Source organism: Colius striatus, chromosome 4 (assembly GCF_028858725.1).
Source record: "Colius striatus isolate bColStr4 chromosome 4, bColStr4.1.hap1, whole genome shotgun sequence".
In the NCBI taxonomy this organism is placed as follows: domain Eukaryota; kingdom Metazoa; phylum Chordata; class Aves; order Coliiformes; family Coliidae; genus Colius; species Colius striatus.
Genome location: NC_084762.1, coordinates 83652171 through 83677848, shown reverse-complemented (window position 1 = coordinate 83677848; position 25678 = coordinate 83652171). Strand labels below are relative to the sequence as shown.

At 41.5% G+C, this 25678-nt stretch overlaps 1 protein-coding gene across 5 annotated transcripts in view; it reads left to right on the top strand.

The window, feature by feature from the left end:
• The first annotated feature begins 2668 nt into the window (after positions 1-2668).
• The window catches only part of ENPP2 (ectonucleotide pyrophosphatase/phosphodiesterase 2), a 54333-nt gene continuing 31323 nt past the window's right edge, over positions 2669-25678 (top strand). For 3 of the 5 annotated variants that reach the window (XM_061994761.1, XM_061994760.1, XM_061994764.1), the window contains exons 1-9: positions 2669-2783; positions 3229-3331; positions 9031-9186; positions 11318-11443; positions 13222-13282; positions 14455-14552; positions 15217-15296; positions 16486-16605; positions 24358-24413. In XM_061994761.1, the coding sequence (XP_061850745.1) occupies positions 2733-2783; positions 3229-3331; positions 9031-9186; positions 11318-11443; positions 13222-13282; positions 14455-14552; positions 15217-15296; positions 16486-16605; positions 24358-24413 (851 nt within the window). In that variant the 5' untranslated portion in view covers positions 2669-2732. Of the gene's footprint in view, positions 2784-2829; positions 2926-3228; positions 3332-9030; positions 9187-11317; positions 11444-13221; positions 13283-14454; positions 14553-15216; positions 15297-16485; positions 16606-24357; positions 24414-25678 lie in introns of those variants that run through there. The other 2 variants (XM_061994763.1, XM_061994762.1) reach the window with 1 other exon arrangement.

The following is a 25678-nucleotide window of genomic DNA, read 5'->3' as shown; positions in this document are numbered from 1 at the left end:
AAAAAAGCTCAAGAAAACAATTTTGTTTTACCCAAGACTGTAAATATTGCCTTTCTGATATTAATTCTGCAACAGCAGAACGGGAATGCTCACAACTATGATCTTGCTCTGGCAGGGGGGTCGGACTAGATGATCTTTCGAGGTCCCTTCCAACCCTTAAGATTCTGTGATTCCGTGATTTGACAGCGTGAACTTCTCACGGAAAGTGTCACCTAGTGGCTGCCTACAAGTTCTGCATCCCGAGTTAAACAAGAAGCACTTAAGCCATAAAAGCCAAAGGCCAATTCTCGTGCACAATAACTGATGAAGAGGCAGTTCATATTCTTTTAATCTCGTTAAAATTCCTCCTTTTTTGAAGTGTTTCATTGAAGCCCTGCAACTTGCACTGGACCAGCTGCATCTTGGGCCAGCAATACATTATTTCAACTTTAGTCTTCCCTATTCTGACCAGTAAAATAGCATTTAATTGCTAAAAAAGTTAATTGCCAGTGATCCTACCAGTGAAATTTTGCCCGAGTGAAATCATTAGACCTTTCTTATGCTAATATGTTCCTTGTGCATCTGTGAGGTGGCTCCAGGCAGAATCCTTGTGACAAAAAGATGATTGTGCATCTGAGTATGCGATCCGTTCAGAGCTACTGGAAAATGTGCCTTACATAACACATATGAAAAAGATTAGCAACTTCAGAGCCGTCATCATCTATAGTTCTAAAGGAAATTACAAAGGAGGTTCATTAATGTAATATCCTTGTGGCATGGACCAGGAAATGAAAATGAACTCCTCCATTTATGTAAAATTGTGCAGTTTACAGGCTCTAGAGAGGTTACATGAATGGAAAAATGAATTATGTGTTTCCAAATCAGTAGAAGTTATCCATGATGCTGTATCTTAGGGGTTTGTTTCTTGCTTTATTTTTCCGGCTGGCCATTTTAAACTTAGGCAGGAACATTCTTCCCAAAGAACTGAGCACCTGTGTGTTAGGAAGATACACAAGAACAGCAAAGACTCAGCATTTCTGAAAACTAGGCTGGGTGTATTGGCTTGGGCACTCAAAATCTGGATTTGAAAATTCAGTTGTGTTCTGCCTCACTCAGTGACCCAAGGATCCCAGACTGAAGGAGAGCTTCGGGCTGCAGGTTCCCATGTCTTGCACATGAAGTCACCAGCTTCATTATCTGAGATACATGAGCAACACCGTTGAGTGATATCGTTTGTGTGTGACACCTTTGGTTTCCCTCCTGCTACTGTCATGCACTTCTGTACTTAGCTAGTGCTGGGGGATGAAGTTGTCTGACCATAGGACATAGCAGAGGCTAAGGGTGAAGAATTTTGTTGGAAGAGCTAGCAAAAACATTGGTGATTACTTTTCTCTATGCACAGGAGTGTTGTGGGGTTTTTTTGTTAGAAAATATTGCATATTGCAACCTATTTTGCTTTCAACCCACCTAGTGATGAAGTGAATGTTAGAGGACAAGTCTTGACTTCACAGTCCTGGTCTGTGCAGGAATGAGGAATATAACGTCCTAGTGTAGTTAAGATGTGGATCTTCTCAGGCTAATTATGTTTCCCTGAGCCTTCCAAGTAGAAAGATGCAGCTGCACAATGAAGCACTTTTGGCTAAGCAAATGCATAAAAAAGGGTAAAGTTCTAGCAAAGGCTGACAGGCTAGTAAGATGTGGGTAGCAAAGGAGAGGGCTTTTTAGCCTCTGCTCTGCAGAGCTACACAGGAGGGATGGAGAGACACTGCAGCAGGTAAGAGGTACCTCTGAACAAGGCTCATAATTGTATATGTTTAATATTGCAATATAGTTAATGCCAGCGTAGGATATGGGACAGGACCCAAGGGAAGCTCAGTCCATCTGAGGGCTTACAGACCTTGTCTCTGTCCCTTTAAATGTAATTGTTAGTAAACACTTCAATGAAAGAAGCTTTCATCAGAGGAAAGGAAAAAAAAAGTAGCAAGCGACACTGGTAAATAATTTGCCTTGGCAAAGAAGTTTTAAGCCAGTGGCTTGAACTGTAATTCTGCTCAGCATTATCATTTGCTTTGTAAATAGAATTACTTATCTAAACAGCCGAGCTTTCTGTTGTTGATGAAAATGGGGAAATGTGGGGCAGAGGGACCGTGTCACTTCCATTCCTTGCTGGGAGCCTGCGATTTCCAGCTATTGAGCTAAAACTGCCTGCGTTCCCATCCACCCGCGCCTCGCACCGCCACAGCCGCACGGGAGAACGGCGCTCAAAACCGCCGCCCTGCTCCCAAGGTGTCCCCGCTTTTGGGGGCAGCTCTGCTCTGCAACCCACATAAGAACTCCAGGAGCGCCTTTGGAGGACGGGTGAGGCGGGTGCCCGCGCTCCCCAGCTCCTCGCGGGCGTTACTGCGGTCCGCGGCGGCGTGTTCGCCCCGTGCCCTCCGTGCGGCAGCGCCCGCCACGGTGGGCGACATCGGAGGGAGGCAGCGGGATATTTTTGCAGCCCTGAGTGAGTTTCCCCCCCGCCCCCCTTCTCTGAGCCAGATGGAGACGCATTTGGTTTCTCTTTTAACCATGTTACTTTTGCGAAGAGAATAAAACGAGCAGGAACAGCTATTGGCCGCAGCAACATAAGAAAGCCCAGCTTTGCCAGAGGAAACCACATAAAAGCGTGCGTGTCTGTGTGTTTGGGGGGAGGGCGCAGCGAGGGATGATGCCTGGAGCTTCTTGCACTCAGAGCTGCGATTTGTGAGTGAAACATGATGAAATCACCCCCTGGACAAATCACACGAGCCTGTCAACCTCACCAGGTGGGATTACTTGTAGCTAATAGCCCGAACTCCCCGAGCAAACAGAGCTCTGCGCTCACTATAAAGAAAAGGCGACGGGGCAGTGCAGGCTTTTCAAGAATTCTCTAGTATGGCTAAGAAGGGCTGCGTCCACTCGCACCAGGTAGGGGAGGAGAGGAGCGTGTTTGCTTTTAGAGGAGGAGTAGCCCGTCTCTCCTGAATAAGTTCCTACAAAAAGGAGCGTTTCAGCTTCAGAAAGAGATGTTTTATTCATAAACCCCTTCTGGTCTGTGTTACTCTCCAACGGTGACGCTGTCAGCTGCTGCTCCAGTGATGGGAACTGCAGTGCTGGGGAGCTCGAATGTACAGAGGACCGTCTCTGCCCCTGTAATCATAATGTGCTTTGCTCAACAGCCTGGATTTTTGCACTGTTTGCTTACTTTGCTGGTTTTTTTTGCTTTTGCAGGTTATATCTTTATTTGCTTTTGCCTTTGGAGTAAATGTCTGCATGGGATTTACAACAAATCGATTTAGGAGATCCGAAGAATGGGATGAGGGCCCAGTCTCAGGTACATTAACAGCCATAAATTGTACATCACAATACCCTTATATTATATACTGTGGTTAGAAACCCCTCCTACTCTGAAACAGTAGTTTGCTTGTTCCTTTTCCCTCTAGGATATAGAGAAGAATAAATAACTCACTGTGCCCGAGTCAGTTGACCTTTGGGACTCACCTATAGGTCTCCTATTTACTTAAACTTTTGCTCTGTGTGCATGTGACTACGGAAAATCTAGCTTATTTTAGGACTGAGCACTGTCAGTCTCCCAGAGACCGGTCTCATCAGCTCCCATGTAGCATTTGCCATGTTTTGTGCTCTGCATCGTCTCCTACTAGAGCTAAGAGAAACTCCCCGATGGGTTTAAAGGGTACTGGTTTTATCTTGGTAGCTATTGAAGCGGTTTCTGGAGACTTGATTAATGCTTTCAAGAGGCGCTGGTGAGAAAAGCTTTTGGGATTTCTGTGGCTCCTGAGGTCATGCTGGTTTGTGAACAGCAGACGGCAGACATCTGACGGCAGAGAGGGCTGGGGAGAGGAGAGCAGGTGTTCCCGCAGATGTGCTGTCACCCTGTCCTCTGTTTTTCTTTCACATCCTACTTTTTTCTTTGGAGGAAAGCAAGAACATGCCACAGAAGGGACTGTTGTTTGTGTTCTGGGGCAGTATAGGGTTTTGTAAGCTTAGGCATAGTCCAAATGGAAAAATATATAAAATGGAAAGCTTAGCTTTTTTTTTTTTTTTTTTTTTTTAAAAAAAAGGCTTGACTTATGTCTTTGTTCCTTCCTTTGGCAGGAGAAAGGAAACCTCTGGTCATTGACTTAGAGCTGGTTAATATAACTGCAATGAAAGGGTTTCATTTGCAGTGCCTGTCTGTAATGATAGCTTGTGAATTTTAATTATAAAATTGTTTACTGTGGCCAGGGTTTGTTGGGTTCCTGGTAGTGTCTCGATGTCCTTCTCTCACCCCTCTGTCACAGGATTTGGTGCTTAAGCACAGCCACTATCAGGGCTGCTGATCACTGAGCAGAGGCATTTTAGGTAATCAAAAATATGGCAGCTGTTACTTTTCATCCTTGTAGAGCAGTAAAAAAATCTGCTTGAAAACCAAATTTATTTCTACTTTTATCTTCTAGTACTGTTAACTGTAGAGCAGTTGAGTAGTATCTGTGATAATGATGCAAAGAATTTGCATTTCTTGTCTTCAACACCTGACTGCCAGTTGCTTTGCTGGTTTAGAGCAGGGCTGCTCCGTTGATTTTTACTCAAGTCCCTGAGGTCTGACACTGGGGACTCATTGCAGCTCATCAGTGCCAGCACTGCAGATCCAACCAGCACTGTTCCAACAGAGCCAGGGCTAGGATCATTAGCTGCATGCTCTTTCCAATAGCAGGAGGTTTAGCTCCACATTCCAGAAAAACAGGAAGAATCACAGCATGTCTTGTAAGAGGCAAGAGGTGGGCTGCTGTTGACAGTCTGTTCAGAACTTGCTTACAGGTGGGAGTGGACCATCAACTGGTATTGAAATAGTCCAGACCAGGGTGTAACAATGACAGACAGAAAAGTAACAGTGAGTTTTGCCCTTTCTTTGTTCATGCAGCTTGGCTACTTTTATTGCTGTAAAAAAAAACCCAAGAGTGTGATAGCAAATACAGGATCATAGTCACATCTGTCTAAAGCAGAAAGTAAAAAGTTACACTGAAGAGATACTTTTCATGTCAAACCAAAAGCACTGTGATGAAAGAACCCATTTAGGCTCTCCTAATTGCATGACTTCCACTTACCCTTCAGAAGTCCTGCAGAAATGATATATCTACAACAAAAGATTAGTATACATTCTTTGTCAACTTCACTTAGCCTTGGCTTATTTGTTTCCAAGTTTCTTGGTGTTTAGAGTTAATGATTTTGGATTGACAAAACACTCTTTACCGGCTATTACTGTGTAGGCTAAATTGTTATTTCACCAGAGGTATGCCATGATTGTAAGCAAGGTTCAATTTTCATCTAGCATGGAGCTTCTCTGCAAGACAAAAACAATAACACATGTCAAAAGAAGCAGCACAATGCCTAAAAACCCCTCTTGTTCTTTTTAAAAAATGTACAGACATATAGGCCTTTATGCATTTGAGATGTTTGTACCCAACATCTTATTTCATTGAAATATTGTTTTTACTTGAAATTTCTGAAATAAAGAACTGGGCTCCCACTTTTTTATAGCTTTACCTTTGTGACTTATTTGCTTTATGAGCTTTCTAGACATCTTTGTGAGTGCTTTCAGGGAAAATGGCCTTAGCAGTCTCTTGAAGCATGTTCCTTGGGTAAAGGAGAACCAGTGAAGTTTTTCTATCCTTTCTCAATGGATTTTTAAACATGTCATTAAGAATGGAGTAATATCTTTCTTGTATTGGAACAGTTAGGATGTGTTTTCTTACTTTAGGTAACTTTTCATTGAAATTCTACTCATTGCAATGACGTTCTGCAAAAATGAAATGCCAGTTAATAAAAATACTATCTAGCAAAACTGCTGTTCCAGATGGTTTGTGTAGGGATTTGATTGATCCATTTAGGTTCCATATAGGATCCATATGGTCCAAAATGGCAAATTCTTACCAGATAGTTGTAATGGCTGTATAAACCTGTCTATATTGTGTGGTCCTATGACTGAACTACTACTGGAAGGAAATGGATTTGTTTGGTTATTATGTTTTGTAGTGTTGTAATCGGATAGAATCAGAGCAAGTAGTCTGATAGAGCACTTTTCAGGGAAAATAGAACACATTTACAACAGAAATGTAATAACTCCCATGAACTGAATGAGAAAGCTTCTGTTGCCCTGTGTAACTAACTTCTCACTCCCTAAGCTATGACATAAGAGACAATCCTTAGGCAGTTGTTTTGAGCTTAGCTGACCAAAAAAGAATGCATGGAAAAGGATGTGAAAAGAATACCTATTAAATAAGGAGCAGAGGGTTTTCATGTTGAGGTCTCTGTGCCTGCTGCACAGTCTGACTGTAGGAGCTGTGGAGGGATGCAGGAATTTGGAAAAGAATTTAGAAATTGTTTAAGTTTGCTCTGTACAAGGTTTTGGTTCATTTGGAAATGCTTACTAGGGATGGAGCTCCTGATGATATATTTTCCATCTACTCTGTATGCACTGGTAGCCATGCCATAGCATTGTGTACGACCTGAAAATCATGGTCTGGCTGCAAAGGCAAGGTCAAGCATGATAAACAAAGGAACGGTCTTAATGTATTAAGAGATCAGAGGAATTAGACCAGTTCCATTTTGTGTTACTATATGGAAAATGTCCTACACATTGACTCAGGAGGTGTGACATGAATTGGCTAAGTAATTTTGGGATAATTTATCACATCAGTCATAAATTGGTTGTCAAGAGATGTGAAAAAATAACAAAGTTGGGCTAAACCTCTCTTACATGAAAAGGTAACTCTACTTGCTGTTATAGAAGGTGGAGCTAGAAGAGGACCTGAACATCTCCAGGCCCTCTCTATAGCCCAAGACACAGTCAGTCATTACTGAAGTGCCGCTGACAGATCTTGGTCCAACCTGTTCATCAGAATCTCCAAATAAGAGCCTCTGTGGGCAAATTGTTCCAGTGGCTTCCTGCTAAGTGAACTGAGCTTTCCAACAGCTAGATATTCCTTGAGCTACAATTGACTGTCTCTTACATAATCTGCACTCACATTTACACCTTCTCTTTCCTAAATGCATATGGATATGTATGTATGATAGTATGTAATACCTTTGAGTCCTTAATACCTTTGATTTGCAATTTACAGGATCTGTGCAAAAAGAAAGTAGTAAAAGAGGTTAAATAACATGGAAATATTATTTAGTGACAGCTTTTCACAAGCATTTGGGAGGAAGCAGCTGTCATTAAGAATAAAGAACAAGACTTCATGTATCTGAAAATCTGTTAGCATGCTTTGAAACAATTCTCATGTGATTAATTTCTAACATAGCTTTGTGGCTTGTTTGTGTGAGCAAAGAAAATACTGATCTTTGTGTTGTCAGCATAGATACATGATCTTTAGCTGCTTGGAAATCCAGATGGCCAAAATATTGATGGCTCATTAAGAGCCTGCTTGCAGGGTGTAGAGTGAAACTTCACTGTGTGTATGACGTTACTTGCTCTGAGCATTACTGACTTGACTGAAAAAACCCTGCAAAAGCAGAGAGATGTAGTTCTTGGCAATTACCCTTTTCCAGTAGTCACATGAATGTGCCTTGACACTGCCATGGTCCATAATTACAACTATGGCAGGTTTGATTTTCTTACCTGTTATCTTGCTGTAGGGCGAATTTGCTGCCAAGTTCGCTCCCTGAACTGGTTTATGTTGGTGTCCAACCAGTGCCCGTGCCATTTCAAGAGAAGTGGTGGAGCAGTCATGCTGGGGATGGGAGCTGGTGGGACATCACCTACTATGATATCACCTCCAAACTTCCCTTTCATCTTCTTTTCTCTCCATTCTCACAGTGTTGGGATAATATCATCTTGTTTGGGAAGAGGTTTCCCCACAGTTTACATAGAGACTAAACTTTCAGCTATGTAAAAGAGTAGGAGAAAAACATATAAGAAAAGATCAGAGCAATTGTTTCCCAAAAGTGCCATTGCATCAGTCATCTTAAAACCATACAGCTAATCATGGTGAGGTTTGCCAAAACCAAAACCAAACTGTGGTCTAAAAGAAAACAAGCCCCAAGACAGTTTCAAAGACTTAATTTTAACAGGTCTCTCAAGGAACAAAAGGCATTGTGACATTTTCCTTGGAACACCTCTGTTTTTAAAGAACAACATACATTCTTCATTTTGTTTCATAAAACAGGATTAACCCTAGGGAGTAGCACACAATTTTCCTGCTTCGTGTATGCTGCCGTGTAGGATTCTCTTATAAGAAAAATGTGGAAAACGTACAATATGTGTAAAATGTGTCAAATACTAAGTTTTGAGAAAAGGGCAGAGTATGTGTCAGCTCTGACAGTAAGGGCCCTTTTTAATAGATTCTTGGAGTCTATTTAATACATTGTTCATGGTTTTCAGACTGGCAGTCCTGTGTTTAGTTGCACGTGTAAAATATATTGATGTCTTACACAGTTCTGTATTTTAAGCTTTTTATCATTTAATGCTCTGCAGAAGCCCGCCAAAAAGCCTTACTTTGCCATTAACTTGTAGAGCATCTTACAGTTTTCTTTCACGCTTGACATTGTTTTGGAGTCTTCCAGTATACCAAACCAAGTCCTGCAGATAGCATGTAGATGAATTGTGGTCCTTTCCTATGTGAACTGTTCAGCCAGCCATGGAAATGTCACTTGGTTTCTGAAAACAAAGGCATGCTTCTGAGGAGTAGCTGCAGCTCCTGGAATGGGGCCTTGGAGACTTCAATACATTTCTGCTAAGGGTCTCTTGATTCCTACAGAGGTAAAGCTAGGGCTGTCTCTTTGCAGAATGTTATTGCAGCATGCTGCTTCCTTCTTTTTGGAGAGGAAAAAAAAAAAGGAAAAAACCCCAACCTTTTTGGTCTTTGTTCCTTTTTGGTTGGTTTGTTTCTTCAAGCAACCCTTCTCTCCTTGCTCCCTTCCCCAGAGCAGGGAGCCAGCTGAGGTTTTGATCATCCGAGGGGCTCAGGACTGAGCTGCCCATCCCACTGCAGCCCACCTGACAGATGTTGCCCTCTTTCTTGTTCCACACAGTCCTGTCAGATTCCCCCTGGATCAGTACCTCTGGCTCCTGCAAAAACAGATGCTTTGAACTTCAAGAGGCAGAGCCTCCTGGCTGCCGCTGTGACAACCTGTGCAAGAGCTACAACAGCTGCTGCTTCGACTTTGATGAGCTGTGCTTAAAGACAGGTATGATGGGTCTTCTGTCCCACACTGCCAGGCCCTGCTGACACCTGGTTTCTGCCAGCAGTCAGGACCAGCCTGATAAACCAGTGCTCCCAGCCTGATAAACCAGTGCTCCCAGCCTGATAAACCAGTGCTCCCTGATATAACTTGCATTTCCTCCTTGCTTCACCTTGCCTTGCCTTGCCAGGCAAGCCCAACTCAGCCCAAAACGCAGCCCACATTTTGTCACAAAGAGCATCAGGGATGTGTACCTAACTCTCTCGTCACTGCTGGGCTTTGGCCATGGGTTCTAGGGCAGAAAAAGTAGGGTTACTATTCATGCTACAGGAAAAGTAGATCTGCTGGTAATTAAAAGCAATAATCAGTGTTCAAGCACCACTTTGACCTCCAGGTTGCAATGAAAAGAGTCATGGTAAAGGCTGGAGGTTGGGTTATCCCACGTCAGCCATCCGTTTTGCTCCTAAGGGGTAACTTAATGTTGGAAAATTCATGCTCACCTGGGGGCTGTGCATTGTGGTTACCTGTGAAGATGCCTTTGAAGCTGGGAGCCTTGGTGGGGCCTGAGTCCTCCTGGAGTGAGCTATAGGTTGGGCTTGTTACCCTTGCCTGAGACTCTGATTCCAGATGTCAGGATGCCTATAATACTCTGGTAAAACCTTTGACTTGACTTCATTGAGCCCTAGGGGATGGAAATACAGCACTAGATTTGTTTTCCTTTTTTTTTTTTTTCATGAGTCACAGGCAAGGAGAACTTCAAAGAGCCCCATGAGTTATGTTTTACTACTTAGCATAGTGCATTTAAATTATTAGTTGTTCCCATCTCCTTGACTGTTTGCACAGTGGTCAGAGTTGACACAGGTGCCTTCTACTTTTGTCATTAAACATTTTCTTGCTTTATCGAAGAATTGCACTTACTAAGGAGCCAGAAGAGAAGTCTAATGATTAAAAATCTCATTGCCTGTGGATGTGCCATGCTTGAGAGTCCTGTCTTCCTCAGTTCTGTTTATAATGGTATCATTTTAATAGTTTGATCCCCTAAAATAGTGAGCTAATTGAGTACGATAAACTACTTTGACTCCAGGCCAAAAATGTCTTAATTGTAGCCTAGTGGAAATGACTGCAGAATGAGAACCTCTTCTTGAAGACTTTCAGCACAATATGTTTGCTACCAAAGTGTAGATTTTCAGTTCCTCAGCCTCTTGTCTGCAGCACACCACGTCCACATGTGTGTATGGATACCTGCATAGCCCTTCTTATGTGAATTCTCATACACTCCTGTAGGCATTTATTACAGCAACTACCACACGTGCGATCTGTAAATATTGCATATTTATAGGGAAGAGAAAGCCCCAAATGAAAGAGAAAAGGGAGTAGAAGACACTGCTTCGGTGTGGTATGGGTTTTACTGAGTGCATGCTGTCTGAAGTTTCATGCTGGTTGGGCCAGGATGTGGGAAACCATATGCTTAGGCCCAATTCCAAAGTGTCACAATGTACTGCCCTTGAGAGAGCCTTCTAATTTAGACAGACCCTTAGATCTTACCTTCACTTGAAAGGTGAGAAGAGAGCTGGAGTGTTTTACAGGAGGCTGTACCATGCTTTTTCCTTGAAGAACAGCTCTTGTTCTCGTAACTTTGCACTTGGTGCTGAACCTTCTCCTGTCAGTGAGGAGTAAAGCATCAGTTTGCATCCACATAATCTCTTTTCAACTTTCTCCTATTTCCTATGGATTGAACTGGGACTCCAGTAGTTGGGGAAAAAAAGAATGGGTTACCCAAGTAACACCAGAGTTCTTTCCTTGTGCTTAGAGACCCATAGTTTATCTGTCAAGATCCTTTCTTTTCTTCTCCTTTCCACACTTTTTTTCCGGCATTCAGGTTGTATAAAGTCTGGAGTACAACAGCCGAGGGTGACAAGCACTTGAGGAGGGGTGTGTGTGAAAGAGCAGTCCTGCACTTGCAGGACAGATGAATCTTTTTTGTTTCTGGTTGACATGCCTCCTTCAGAGGTCTTGAACTAACTAAAATGGGGCCATAAACTTTACATGCAATTGTAACGATTAGAGTGTTGTCCTTATGGGTACTTTTTGTTTTGATTATAATCTCTCATTCTTGCTTACTTTGTGAATATTTTAGCTCGGGGCTGGGAATGTACCAAAGATCGTTGTGGAGAAACCAGGAATGAGGACAATGCTTGTCACTGCTCTGAAGACTGCTTAAGTAGAGGAGATTGTTGTACTAATTACCAAGTCATTTGCAAAGGTACTGTCTTTGGTCTTTCTACCTCTTATCTCTGCAAACCCAAAAGAAGGCAGCCCTGTGGGAAAAGACTATTTTTTTTTCTTTCAAAGCTGGAACTTTCTCTTTGTTTTACTCTGATTTTTTGGAGGAGGGGGATTGCATTTGTAGGTTTTTTTGGTCCTAGCAGTGGTGAATGCATCTAGTTTGTTGATGATAGGATGTTGTCTCTGCCTGAAAAGGTGCTGATCCAAAGAGGAGAGCTGTAGCTGGATGAAGAAGAGTTTAAAGCCAACAGGAGCATTCAGATGCATTTGTCTGCATCACAGGGAAAGCAGGGGTATCTGATGGTCTCAGAAGGAATGGAGCATTCCTAGATGTGTTATCTCTGTCTCAAAGACTTCTCCCCACCCCCATCACCTGCTTAAATTACTTGACCTAACACCTCATATTTTGGCTGGTTTTGGGGGTTTATTTTGAATTCATTCATTAACTCTACTGTTAGGCTTACAGTTTGACCTCTTTTTTTTTTTCCTTCAACACCATTTTGGCCAACTGCATATGTTCAGAAAATGCTCATAGTCCAGATCCATACACTGAAAATGGGCTTTTCTTTACTTGAGTTTTGCTGTTGTGGATCCAAATGAAGTATGTATCTTCCAGGATGTCCCCATAGATTATATTCTCCTTCCAAAACAAACTCAGTGCTGAAATCACTTAAATACTGGTATAGTTTTCAGTTTCTGCTTTTTTTTTTTTTGGTGAGCTCCCTCTTACAAGGGTCAAGACAGAGGAATTCACTAACCTCCAGCTTTTATGTACATAATCTGTGTTTAATTGGCTAATAACAAATGATCTCAATGACCCTGGCAGTCTCGACAGGAGCAAGCCTTATGCGAGAACAGTGTTTCCTCTTTATTCGTTCCTTTGCCTATCTGAGGGATAGTGTGTGGGGTGGTGGTTTTTGGGGTTTTTTTTTCTTGGAAATTGTTCCTCCACCTCCTGTCATGGTCAGTTGGAATTGCTGCGGGACACATTTCCTGCAGATCTTTTCTATGGTCCTTTTTGTTTTGTTCTTTTAATTGAAGTGCAGTTCCTTTAATAGTGCCAGGTTCAGGAAGGGAGTCTGATTAGCTAATAATTTGGTTCTCAGTTGACCTGTGAAAGTGCAAGTCATGAGCTACTCTGTAGTCAGCATTCAGCAGTGGAAACCTTAAGAAAATAGTTGATTACAGAAAGTAATTTTAACTAATCTAGCCCTGAAAGAGTATTAATGCTTTTTTTAGCCGTGCCCAAGTCTCACCTGATCCATGAGCTGATCAGCTCTCTAAACCAGCTGGAAACTATTTAGAGTTGTTTTTCTTCCCAGAATGAATTTTGTTTTATCTTTAGACAGCTGAATCAGCTCATGGAGACATCGGAGCTGGTGGGGAGGAGGGTAGGAATTCACAGCCAGGAACAGCACTACCTGTTTTTGACAGATCAAAAATAAAAAAATGGGAATAGATGGCCACTGTGCCTGAAGCGTTACCACTGTCTGCTGCGGTCAGAAGCGCCGTTTGCACTCCACTTAGAAGAGCTGCTTCTAGGAGTGCTAGCTTGGGTATTCTTGTTGAATAGAACATAACAAGATCATTTGTTCAGCTCTATGAAAAGATCTGCTCATTATTCATGGGAAGCATGACAAGACAGTCCTTTAACTAGAGCTAGACTTTATTTTTTTTGACATTTTCAGAGCAACCTGTAGCTGTGTCCACAGACTGTATTTTTATTTTGAAATTCCAATGTGACTTTTCTTGCAGGAGAAACCCACTGGGTGGATGATGACTGTGAAGAGATAAAGGCTCCTGAATGCCCAGCTGGGTAAGTGCACACAACTGCAAAACCAAATGCAGCAAGGCCAACTGTCTCTAGCTCTGCCCTGGACCTCTGAACACCACATTTCTGCACTGGCCCTGTAACATAGGCTGAATGGCTGTGAATTGGATGCTTTCATGTGCCTTTCACCATTTATACAAGTAGGCTGATAATATTGGTATGCATTTGGCTTTGAACTGCCAGATAAATAGTGGTGGATGGTATGTGGATTTGAACTCTTGGTTTTTGATCACCTGCTGATAGGTTTCTCTGCTTAACTTACCTGCATAGGGAAGGTAACCAAACTCCCCTGAAGTGGAAAGGTTTTGGATTTTCTAATGTGAACAGAGTTCAGGCCATTTTTTAAAAATTGAATTTTGTACTTCTAGGGTTTTGTTCCTAAATGGAAGGAACTCTGAATTGCAGTGGAATACAGGCTTGACTTAGTGAGGCATTTGAACACACGAACAACACTGAGAATTGGCACTTTTGAAAGCAATTGGCTCACTATTATCCTCAAAGCTGGTTAAGTGTCTGCTCAGGTGCTGTGTTGTGTTGCAGCTCAGTTTGTGCTATTAGGAGGATCGTTTGGACGAGATAGGAGGCCCTGCTTCTCCTGGTGGTGGTGACGGCTGTTTATGCCCACAGAAAGTGACTAACATTAAAAGCCCAGGTGTGTCCATCCAGGACATGTCTCTGCCTGCTTGGAAGCAGTAGTATATAAAAATGTAATAAAATGATGTGAAATACCATTATGTTTAATGTGTGAGAGTGAGCTCTGTGAGGCAGAGTTTGCTCCAAATGCCACATAGACTTTTTTGAAGAGAGGAGACCAGCTGTGGTTTTTAACTACAGATTGTATGCTAGGGTGGATACTCATGCATACTAATTTTTCCCCCCTTCATCTCCTTCTATAAGCACTTGCCTTTTTGGGCTATATGCTTTTAGCTGCTCGGGGAAGATGCCTTTTATATTGAAGCTCAGCCCTTCACTGACTCAACACTATATGTTACTAAGCATGAAGATTATCAGTTTATGCTGAGCTGTTAAGTAAACAAAAAATATTGACATTTAGCATATTCAGTAGCTGTACTCTACATTATCTGGAGTCTCAGCAAGTGGAAAGAAAGAAACCCCTTTGAAATGCTGTCTTATGTTCCTGCTGTTTTTGCTTTTAGCTTTGTTCGTCCTCCTTTGATCATCTTCTCAGTTGATGGTTTCCGTGCATCATATATGAAGAAAGGGAATAAGGTCATGCCCAATATTGAGAAACTGAGTAAGTATATCTATTTTCTTACAGTAAACAAAAGACAGTCTCATTGTTCATTGAGCAACAGAAGTCAGTGTGAAGCTGGTGGGTAGAAGGGCTGCACCAAGTACAGGGCTCCTCTGACTGAGTGGTCTAACAAAGATTCAGTCTTTTCTTTCCATGAAAACAACATGGCAGAAGTCCTTTTGGTATGGATAGTGGCTTGAAAGTACTCTGGCTAAAGCAGCACACAGCAGTCAGAGTGGGGAGAGAGCTACTGCTTTGGGGAGCACTGCTCTTCATATGGTTTTGTCAGTAAAGAACTGCATCTTCAGTACATGGAATGTGTCATGCTACAGGCTTCGAAGCTAGTTGGAAGTTGCCCACAAAATTTTCTGGTGTTATATTATTAATGCAGGAAAAAATATGTCTATGGTAATGTAGCTCGTTCTGTAGTCCTCTGGCTGTGCTACTTCAGTGTATTGTGAAATACAAAGTGTACATGAGTGGAGTTACTACTGTCCCACAGGAAGACCTGCCAATATTAAGCAGCAGAATGTTCATTTGAATTGGTTAAAATTTAACCAATTTCTGCACCATTTTGAGTCATAGCAAACGACTTCCTCTGGTTTTGTTTTCTGTGTCTGAGAGCTTAACTTCCTAATGTTTGCATTTGCCATTGATTTTTCAGGATCTTGTGGAACACATTCTCCTTACATGAGACCTGTCTACCCTACAAAAACCTTCCCCAACTTGTACACCCTTGCTACTGTAAGTTACTGGGAAGGATTTTTTCATGATAAAAGGTTGCATTGCAGTAGAAATGTGGATTGTGGGAGGCAAGATTTTTTTGTTCCATTCTTTTCAGTCATGTTAAGGATTTTCTTCAATATTTTGTAGTTCAGACTTCAAGTGTATCTCACTGTTACACACCATGTTACTGCTCTCCTGTGCTTTCTTATGCCTGCTTTTGCAGTTATTTGTACTGCTGTGTAATTACAGGTCACAGCATTTCTAGGGGGGGAAAAAACCCCACCCTGAAATCCTACTCAGAATACAACCAGCAGTTGTTCCTTCATTGGAATAGCAGAAGTCAGTGGAGCTGACTTGCAGTTTACAACTACCGAGTGTGTCTGGGTGCTGCATTGGCCCTGCAGTGAGATGAACCCTCCCTTCTGCTCTCTGGTGGCATAACTGGTGGCCAGGATGTCCCCACTGTGGCATGCAAATGCTCCTGGGTGACAGTAGCAGTGTTCCCAAGGCTGGGCTGAGGGGCTCCCTCCCTGTAGCTGCCTTTTTTTCCCCTTCCCTTTTTTTTTTTTTTTGCCTCTGCATGAATGTTAAATGGGAAGAGAAAGGAAAGAATGGAGAAATGAATAGCTGGAGAAGGGAGAGAGTCAAGAGAAAGAGAGAAGGGCAGAAACTTCTTAAATTGCCTTCACTGCTGGACAAATTTTGATATAAAGTCATGGCTTTGGGTGACCTGCCTTGTTTTATGTTGTGTTTGCTTTTGCTTTTTCTTGGAAATAACTTATCTAACAGAGGCTCTGATGAAGATAAAACTTTATAAAATGGAAATGCTAAGTGTTACTCTTGCAACCAGAGAATGAATTACTGTTTCCAGAAGGCGAATTCATGAAGAGGAACTGAAAGTTCAAATCAGTCTTCTTTTCATAAATTTTTGCTTACTTTAGGTGGCCTCAAACTAACTATTAAGCAGTGTGAAAATACTTTAAAGTATCGAGTAGCAGGAGTTTTCATGCTTTTTAGCACAACTTGATCATCTCCTAATGCTTTCATTACTCCAGCCAGTTTTAAATGTGCTTATCTTACAACCTTTCCTAGTGTGCAATTACAAAGATAACTATTTTAAAATAAGTTATTAGCATTTGCAGATAGCAATGAAGAACTGGATTTGCCTGTATTAGGGTTTTACTAATTAATCTCCTTCTGCACAAAGGGACTCTATCCTGAATCACATGGGATCGTTGGCAATTCGATGTATGACCCAGTGTTTGATGCCAGCTTCAGTCTTCGAGGGCGAGAGAAATTCAATCACAGATGGTGGGGAGGTCAACCAGTAAGTTTCAGATTCCCTCCTCCTCCCTCTCCTCCCCTCCCCCTGTGCTGTGGAACATAGCCAATAATAATAATTAAAAAAATACATCTGTGAACAATTTGTACCTAATCTCCCCCCTCTCCCCTGGCTGGCTCTGTGTCTATCAATTTAATGTAACATTTTGAGTTGGCTTTTGCCTTTCAGAATAATAAAGCCATTGATTATGGGAAGGTGCTTGTGTTGATAAGTATAAATGAGATGTGGCTATGAAAAGCTCTCGCTTTAGGCTGCAGTTTAACACTATGTTTTCACCACTGTGGCATAATGTTTCCTTTTCATTATGGGTTTCTCAGGTTTTCATCCTCGTAATGTTCTTGTGGCAGTTTTAGTATTAATGTTCTGTCAGCTTGGCATGGCACAACTTCATAATTATTGTTTGTTGAGTTGACAAGTGATTGCTGTTACCTGACATCCTGCAGAGGCCAGAGAAGTTTATGAATTAATTTCTGCCTTGAGCACAGCAGCAGTGGCTGAACTAGGTCCTCTAATTAATGTTGGACTTGGAGGTTTCTCTAGTTCTGAATCATTATCTAGGAAAGGAAATGTCCTTCAATGTTTTCTGCGTTGCTATAGCTAAGAAGGTCCCCTTGCTTCTGCTGCACTTCCCCTACTAGTGCATGCTATGGTGTCTTGTTTTGCCAATAAAAATGGCTTTAAATTCAGTTAAGTTTTACATACAAGCAGATAAGATAGTTGCATGAACATTTCATTGCACTGATTGATTAGGGAACTGTAGTTTCAAAGCTACTTGATCATTTAGCCCCACAGAAGAGTGAGGTGATAGAGGTGGGGAAATTGGAAGGGATTGGGAACACCATAACCTGTCATTGATTCTTGCTAAAGTGATCAGTGTCTTTCCCCAAATCTCTTAAACCAGAGATATCCCAAGAGACTAAAGGAAGTTACTCAGATGGTTTTAGGCTTAGCAAGCTTGTAAGTTATTTGTCTGCATATGTTTTCAGTCCGCAACAAACTTGAGACAAGACAATTTAGAGCTGCAGGCAGATGTGTGACAGGCAGATGTGTCTGGCTGTAGCTGAGGTATTTGTGCTCTTGTAAAATTTGTCATCGTAACAGTAAGCATAGTCACTACTTTGCTCAGCTATGACCTGGGTTAGCTTTTAGCACAGGCTGTGTGGAGAGGAGAGGTTGAGGAACATGTCTAGCTATTATCCTCCTAGATGTGAGTAAAGCAGCAGAATCAAAACTAGGAACAATGAAAGGTTGGCAGTGGGTAAACTCTGGCGCTCTTTTTTCTTTCCTGGGAAATAGCCAGATTACTATCATCAGTGGGATTTGGCAGATCAGCAGCTGAATGTTTCTACACCAGGAATTATGAGAAATTAATTTTAAGAGCATTAGGAAAAGGAGGAGGGAGGAGCTAGCTTTGAAGTGTTTTGAGGTGCTGTAGCTGGTTGTGGGACTTTGTGATATCCAGTCTTCTGATTTAGTGTACAACCATGATTTATTATGTAAGATTAAAATTACCTTGCTTTCAAAACAAAAGTGTTTGACTGGAAACAGCCGCAAAACCACTCCTATTGCTACAGCATCTCACAGAAATGGTGAGCATCAGGGCCTGTGCTCCCAAGGGGGCAACTAAATTTACTGCTCATTTTTCATGACACTGAGACTCTGTTTTCATCCCAAAGAACTTTAAGCACTAAATTAGGCCCCAGATGCGTTTGGCTTCTGTTAAGCAGTAGTTTTCCATGCCTTGATGGGATGCAGTGAGTTTAAGGTTACACTACAGGCAATACATTGCTTTTTTTTTTTTTTTAAATGATCTTTCATGATCCTTAGAAAAAATCCATTGGCTTCCCCAAGGCCTGAAGATGACAGGTATAAAACTGTCACTCTGCAGTTAATGGGGGCAGAGGGGCCAGCTTGGATCTGAGTTTGGCTCCAAAGATGCCTCTCCCTTAAGAAATATTTTAATTATAAAAGTACTGAAGGTTGTTTAGGGCACCTTGTACAAACCTTTATTTTCACCATTAACCTTTTAAAGAGAATACAACCCTTCAAAAAGGGCCCAGGTTGACATTCTCAGAAGAATCCTTGAATATTTAGTTGTCAAGGTTGTGAGATTGTGTCCTATTAAAGAGTAAGGAGCATGGAAGGGGCTACTCGATGTTTCACCTCATTGGAGAGACAAACTGCAAATGATGCAGGAGTGTAATGTTTGGCAGCACCCTGGTGTTAATTCTGCTTGCTTGCACCAGTCTTTTATATTTTTTCTTTACCTGGGAAATGCTGTGATTTCCCATTTCTCACCGTTACCTGGATGTGAAAGGGATTTCCCATTCGTTCATTGCCAGCTCTCCCCTGCAGTGGATGTATGTGCTTCCTCTGCTCCTGACAGGAATCTCCTTCCCTGCCAGGCTGGCAAGCAGGGCTATGTTTGCTCAACTTGGCCTGAAGGCTGGAATTTAGAGCTGCCCATCCCAACAGCCCTGACCTGGGATGTTGCTGCTGACAGTCCTTTCGTGGTGTAACAAATATGGGGCAGCCTTTGCAAAGTTACAGGTTCTTATTGATTCCTGCAAGCTTAAAAGTAGGGAGATGCCTTACTTCCTGTGAAGGTTTTCAAAGACAATTTAGGAGCTATCTTAGATAACTCTGTATGTTATATCTGTGTGCAAAAATGTCTAGGAGTCAGAAGAAGGAATAACTTGAGACTAAACTATTGCTTAGCCTGTCTACTTTTATCATAAATAAAAGAGAAGATTTTTAGTCATTCAACATGGATGATATTCAAATGACAGTAATTCAACCTACAGGATGTTTCATATAATTCTTGAAAAGCATGTTATATTATTTCCTGGGATGTTTGCCAGTGTACTAGGGCTGAATCTGTGGGTCCATACTTTAACAGGTCTTTCTGCATTGGAAAAGTTAGATATTCTCTAGTTCCTGTGGCATGGTCTGAAGACAGAGCAAGTTATCTTAGATGACTTAAAAGAAATTAATTTTTGTTGTTCTCTCTGCTTAAGCAAATCAATTCAGAGATATGGCTTTTATGTAGCTTGCCACACAGTAAGGCTTGTCCCATATGCAAACCAGGGTGCACATCTGACATAGTAAAACAACTGACTATAAAATTCTAACATATTAACAGTTAAAACCGATGTATTTACATATGGCAAATAAATTACATAAGCTCACAAATGGTACTGACCTTGCAACACCTAACACTGCAAACTTTATCAGTGACCTGAACAGATGTGACCAGCCACAGAGCATATATAACACATTGCGTGTACGTGCTGAGGACTGGAACGTCTAGGATTAATTAACTCTCAGTCTGTGACTCTGACCAAAGAGAGGAAATGGTACACCCTAGTAACCCTAATTCCCTTCTTAATTTCAGGTGTTTTGATGGATGAGCTTCAGAGGGCAGCAGCTAACATTTCTGTCTTATATTGACTGGCCTTGTAGCCTCACTTCAGCCTGAGAGAGACTTGACTTGTAGTCTGCCTAGAAAGGCAATGAATTTAATTTAAAAACAGTGAGAGATACTCACTGGTGAGTAGGCTTCAGTAACAGTTCTCCATGAATGTCTGCTGGAGCTGCTATCCTGTAGCTGAGGGAGTAGTAAGGAAACTTACATGCTCCTATGGGCTGCTCAAGCGTGTTGTCTAATTTTACCTAATTGTTAAAGGATCTACTTAACCAAGAGCACTTCTGGCAGAGGTTGCTACTACTAGATTCATCAGCAAGAACTCATTACTCTAAAATGCACTGGAAATTTGATTTAAAGCTTGCTCAAAACAGATAGAAATCCTTCCACCTAGATGACTGCTGCTTCTGTGTGTGCTTGAAGACCTCTCTGCAATATATTGTTATAAGTAGCAGCTTTAGGTATGATGTTGACTAGTGTTGAATTTCCTTATTTTGATTTCAAATAAAGGTTGGGGTTTTTTTTCCCCCTTCCCTTAAAAAGAGCAAAGGGGAGATCCAGTAGTGTTTTGTTGTAACCTTGAGTTGAACCAGGCTCTGCCTGGCCAAATCAGGATGGAGTCACTCAGACTCACTTCTCAGATGTGGTGGTTAGATATGAGCTGGTCCCTTGATTTGCTGGTCTTTGACTTCAACAGATGATTGCCTTAGCTGTCAAGCTTGTTTCAAGTGCATCAGACACATGTCCTCATCCAAATTGTTAATGCTAATGTAAATGGCTGCATTCCTGAGATGAAATACTCACAGGGAGGGTGCAGTTTTTCCCTGTCTGAAGCCAGTCTGGGTGCCTTGGGACTGCCCTTATTGCTCCCTTAAGAGTACACAACCAGAGAGATCACTTGCTTGCAGTTTAGGTTCAGAAAGGTGTTCATGCTCTTTTCATGTGGCACTCATGAAGCACACCCTATGCTCAATAGGAATAAAAAATAGCTATCACCTTCTTGCAGGCATGCTGGGTACCTTGGCAATGTACATAGGGCCTAATTATTCATCTGTCAAGATGACTGCTGTTTTACTTGCTTGGCTGGAAGGAGGATGTCTTTTGGCATGTGTTTTAAATTGTTCCCTAAAATAGACAGGGTCACGGGTGATTTCAGCAGTGGTAGCAGTCAGGAGCAGCACGGGACAGCTTCAGCTGCTGAGAGTGGAACCTGACTGGTCTGATCTGGCCAGCATGGTAGGCTGGACCATTTGGACCTGTGCAGGCCAAAGCACTAGGAAGTCAAACGAGAGTTAACAGATGGTAGAATCAAATACTGAATTCCCTGGGCTTAGTTTGTTGGTGCCTTCCCAAATATATCTGCAAAATTATTTAAACTGTGCAGGAACACAAACACTTTCAAAGAAAAATAAATCTGCTGCAGCTCTGTAGGGACAATGGTTTCCAAGTACAGCAAGACCAAAGAGCATAACAGCAGTGGAGCTGACACTCCTTGGGCTAAATTTGTGTTTGACCTCTTTTCTGTGCTGTGTGGGATTCTACTCTAGTAATAAATCTGCAATGCAATGCAAAAAAAATGGAACTGCTTTAAGTGTGGACCCTCTTTCACCTGGAAAGAATGATTGTAGGCACGTTTCCTAATCTGTTGACTTGCATCCTCTGCCCCATCTCGTCAGGGCAAGTACTGTGCAAGCATTTGAAAGCAACTGGTTGTGTTGTGGAACAGTTCAAAACCAAATCCCAGTATAAATTCAAAGCCTTTTCTTCCTTTCTTTTGTTTTTTTTTTTGGAGGAGTTACTTTGCAGCCACGTGGTTTTGTGGTCATTGTCACCTTGTAGACACCAGCACTGAGGGAAGGTTAAGGCTGCAGAGGCTGGAGAAGATGCTTTGGGAGACTCCCCTCTGGTGGCAGCTTGAACATAGTTGAATGTGAACCAGTCCTGAAGTCAGACTCTTGACAAAAAGCACCTGAAAACAGAGAAGAGTGGGTTGCAAATTTGTAGCCATTCTGCTTCTGCTCTTGCTTCATGTATTTAGAGTTGCCATGGATGTATTCTTCCCTTGAAAAGAGGACACCTTACCAAAAAGTTAGAATGCAATGAAAACAAATGATCTTTTATAGCTGGGTTGAATTCTGTAAGACTTGAAAGAGTGTTAGATGAGCCATGAGTTAAGGGGTGGGTCCAAGGCAGTGGAAAGGTTAAGATTACCATTTTCCCCATAAATAACTTAGTAATACCCAAACTTTATTGCTGTTAGCTATAGCCTCAGTGTGAAAATGGTCTTTCATCAGAATGTGACAATGTTTTTTTCAATTAAGACTGATGCATTCAGGCATGACATTTCAATAAGACATGCCCAGATGACAGTTAATAAGTGCCTGTTTGAACAAGGTAGGGGGGCCTTGAACATATTTTCAAAAAGTCAGTGTAAAGTAAACCAAAGATTTTGTAGTTCTGAAGTAAGGGAACTATGTTTTGTTTTAACTGCCCATGAAATGGATAAATTGTAGTATGCATAAATACTGTGAAGAAATTGTTTACTTGTATACAGAACCACAGAATTGTAGGGTTTGGAAGGGACCTCTGGAGATCATCTAATCCAACTCCCCTTCTAAAGCAGGTCCACCTAGATCAGGTCACACAGGATCATATCCGGACAGGTTTTGAAAGTCTCCAGAGAAGGAGACTCCACACCCTCCCTGGGCAGCCTGTGCCAGGGCTCTGTCACATGGACAGTAAAATAGTTTTTCCTTATGTTTAAGTAGAACTTTTTTTTGGCCTTCCAGCTTTATCCCATTACCCCTTGCTCTGTCACTGGATACAACAGAAAAAAGTGATGCCCCAACTTCTTGACACCCACTGTGTACATACTTGTAAATATTAATGAGATCCCCCCTCAGTCTTCTCTTCTCCAGACTAAACAGCCCCAGTTCCCGCAGCCTTTCCTCATAAGGAAGATGCTCCAGTCCCCTGATCATCTTAGTGGCCCTGTGCTGGACTCTCTCCAGAAGTTCTCTGTCCCTCTTGAGCTGAGGAGCCCAAAACTGAACACAGGACTCCAGATGAGACCTCACCAGAGCAGAGTAGAGGGGGAGCAGAACCTCCCTTGACCTGCTGGCCACACTCTTCTTGATGCATCCCCAGATGCCATTGGCCTTCTTGGCCACGAGGGCAAATAATAATAATGCTGGCCTTCAAGCTATTACCACTTTTGAAATGAATTTTAAGGTAATGTAGATAGTTCCTTGCAAGAGAAATTTATTTCTGTAGAGCTACAAAGTCTTATGATTTGCTTTCCTTGATTGTCAACCCTTCTGATGTTTGATCATTCTCATTCCCCTGTCTTGTATAGATATTCATAGAAGAGAAACAGGGTGAAGGGAGAGAGAAAAGGGTAATGAGAATAGGCAGGAGTATTTTATGGCTTTCATTAGAGAAAGATAAAACCAAGGCTACTCTTGCTCAAAAGCGAAAGGAATAGATAGGAGGGAGTGTCATGGATGTTTTATGGAAGTGGCAAGAGGAAGAATTAATAACCTGCTTTCTAAGTATGAGAGCAGTACTGTAACCTTAGTGAAACTGGCAGATTTAACCTAAACAAAAGTAAAAATGTGCTCATGCAGTGTGTGACCACATTGAAGAACCTTCTGTTACAAACTGATTTATATATGGGGTTTTATATGGGGTTTTGTATGGGATTTAAAGGACTGAAAAAAGGATCTGAAAAATTCATGGAGATTGTTTCTGTCGTTTTCGTCAATCAGTATGTTGGGTGAGCTCAAGAACTTCTTAAACATCTGTGGAGGAAGGTGTTCCTCACCTGCTTTCTTTATACATCTGCTCCCTTTTTTGTGTATTCTCTTTTCTAACATATCTTCTGTTGATGGCCACTGATGGTAGAATGTAGGTAAAGAGGGACATTTATACAAACACTGTTAAGCCATGTTCTTTCCTGAGTATCCTCCAAAACTTGAACACTGAAAGACTCAGGTGAGTAATGGCTGGGTTGGTTTTTTTTTAAATGAAATGGAATAAGAGGCAAGTGCCTGGCCATGAATCTTAGCACTCTGCTTTAAAAGCAACATAGAGATTTTGGGGTGAAAGTCTAGAGCACAGCTGCTGATCCACTGCTATAGGGTTTGTATAAGTTTCTCACTCCATATGTTTGAATTAGGGACACAGGCTGAAAAGTGCAATTTTCCCTTCTAGTCTCAAGGTAGAAGAATGTGTCTTGAAAATGTTTTCTTTAGACTTCAGAAGGTCATTAAAGATCTGAACAAATTTTAATCCTCTTATATTTTCCTCATTAGATTTGGATTACTGCAGCCAAGCAAGGGGTGAAAGCTGGCACATTCTTCTGGTCTGTGTAAGTGTCCTCTGTTCTCTGGAGATTTGTAGCTAATAATTCAGTATTAACTTGATGCAAGTGTTTGTTTAGTTGTTTTTCTTATTCAAAGCATTTGGTAGCTCGGAGAGCATACCTGTAACCCTTGTTTCATTTGTGCAGCATTTCTGCTAACTAAAGCTGATGCTAGTGTTTGCTACTTGATATGTTCATACACCAATTTTCAGCTGTTGTCTGAAGAAAAGATGTGTGATTACATAGTTAGTTTCTTTCACTTCACCATGTGTTGTTTTGCCTCTCCAGTATTGCTGGCAATGTTCCCCACTACTCTGAGTGTTTGTAGAAGACTCTTTTATTGTCCCCTTATGTCGTGTAACATCAACAGCCTAACTGACTCAAAAGCCTGACTCATTTATTTTATAGTCCAGTCAGATCTTTGAGTAAGGTATCCAATTTCTCTTTCCTAAAAGACAACCTTGAAGATCTCTGCTGTTTACTCTTGTGTTTAATGGCTCCAGATAATTTTCTCTTGTCCCACCTAAGACATATCTTCCTAACCAAATATAAATGAATTTTGATAATTTCTGAGGAATTCATGCAGATCAATCACTTAAAATCTGTTAAAAATAGTACTCTTTGGTACTCTAAATATCAGATAACATATGGAGGGAATAATGAAACGTACCACATGGAAAACTGATGATAGGTTTAGGATTGCAAGGCTGTTTCTTGACACACCACCAGTCTGATGTTCTACAAAACAAAGAAATTGTATTGATTCCTAAGCCCTACAACTACATAGTCACCATAAACACCCTGGTCAATGCATGCTTGAGGGTATAAGATGTCAGGGAAGGTAACCAAGGAGATGCCATATGAATGGCAACAGTAAGGGAGCAAGGTGGCCACTTTATGTATATCATACATGCCTTAAAACCACATGATGTAATTTGAGACACAGAATGTTGTGAGAATTTTCAGGCAAACTCTTTTAGGAAAACAGATGTATTAAAAGCATCATAGTTCAAAAATGACTTAATTGAAATAATGGATGTTTTTCATGTTGCACAATTGTTAACATTTTAAAATTGGGCAGTGTCCAAGATTATTATTTTGCTTTGTGATAGTGCCTTATTTGCAAATTTTAGCATGAATTTTCACTTTAATAGCTCTTTTACAACCAGAAGTTCTCTGTAGCTGGAGATGGAGGACCAGTGTTGTTCTATAAACCATCAAAAATTAGCTTATTTCAAAATGATTGTTGGCATCTTTATTTCTCTGTCAGA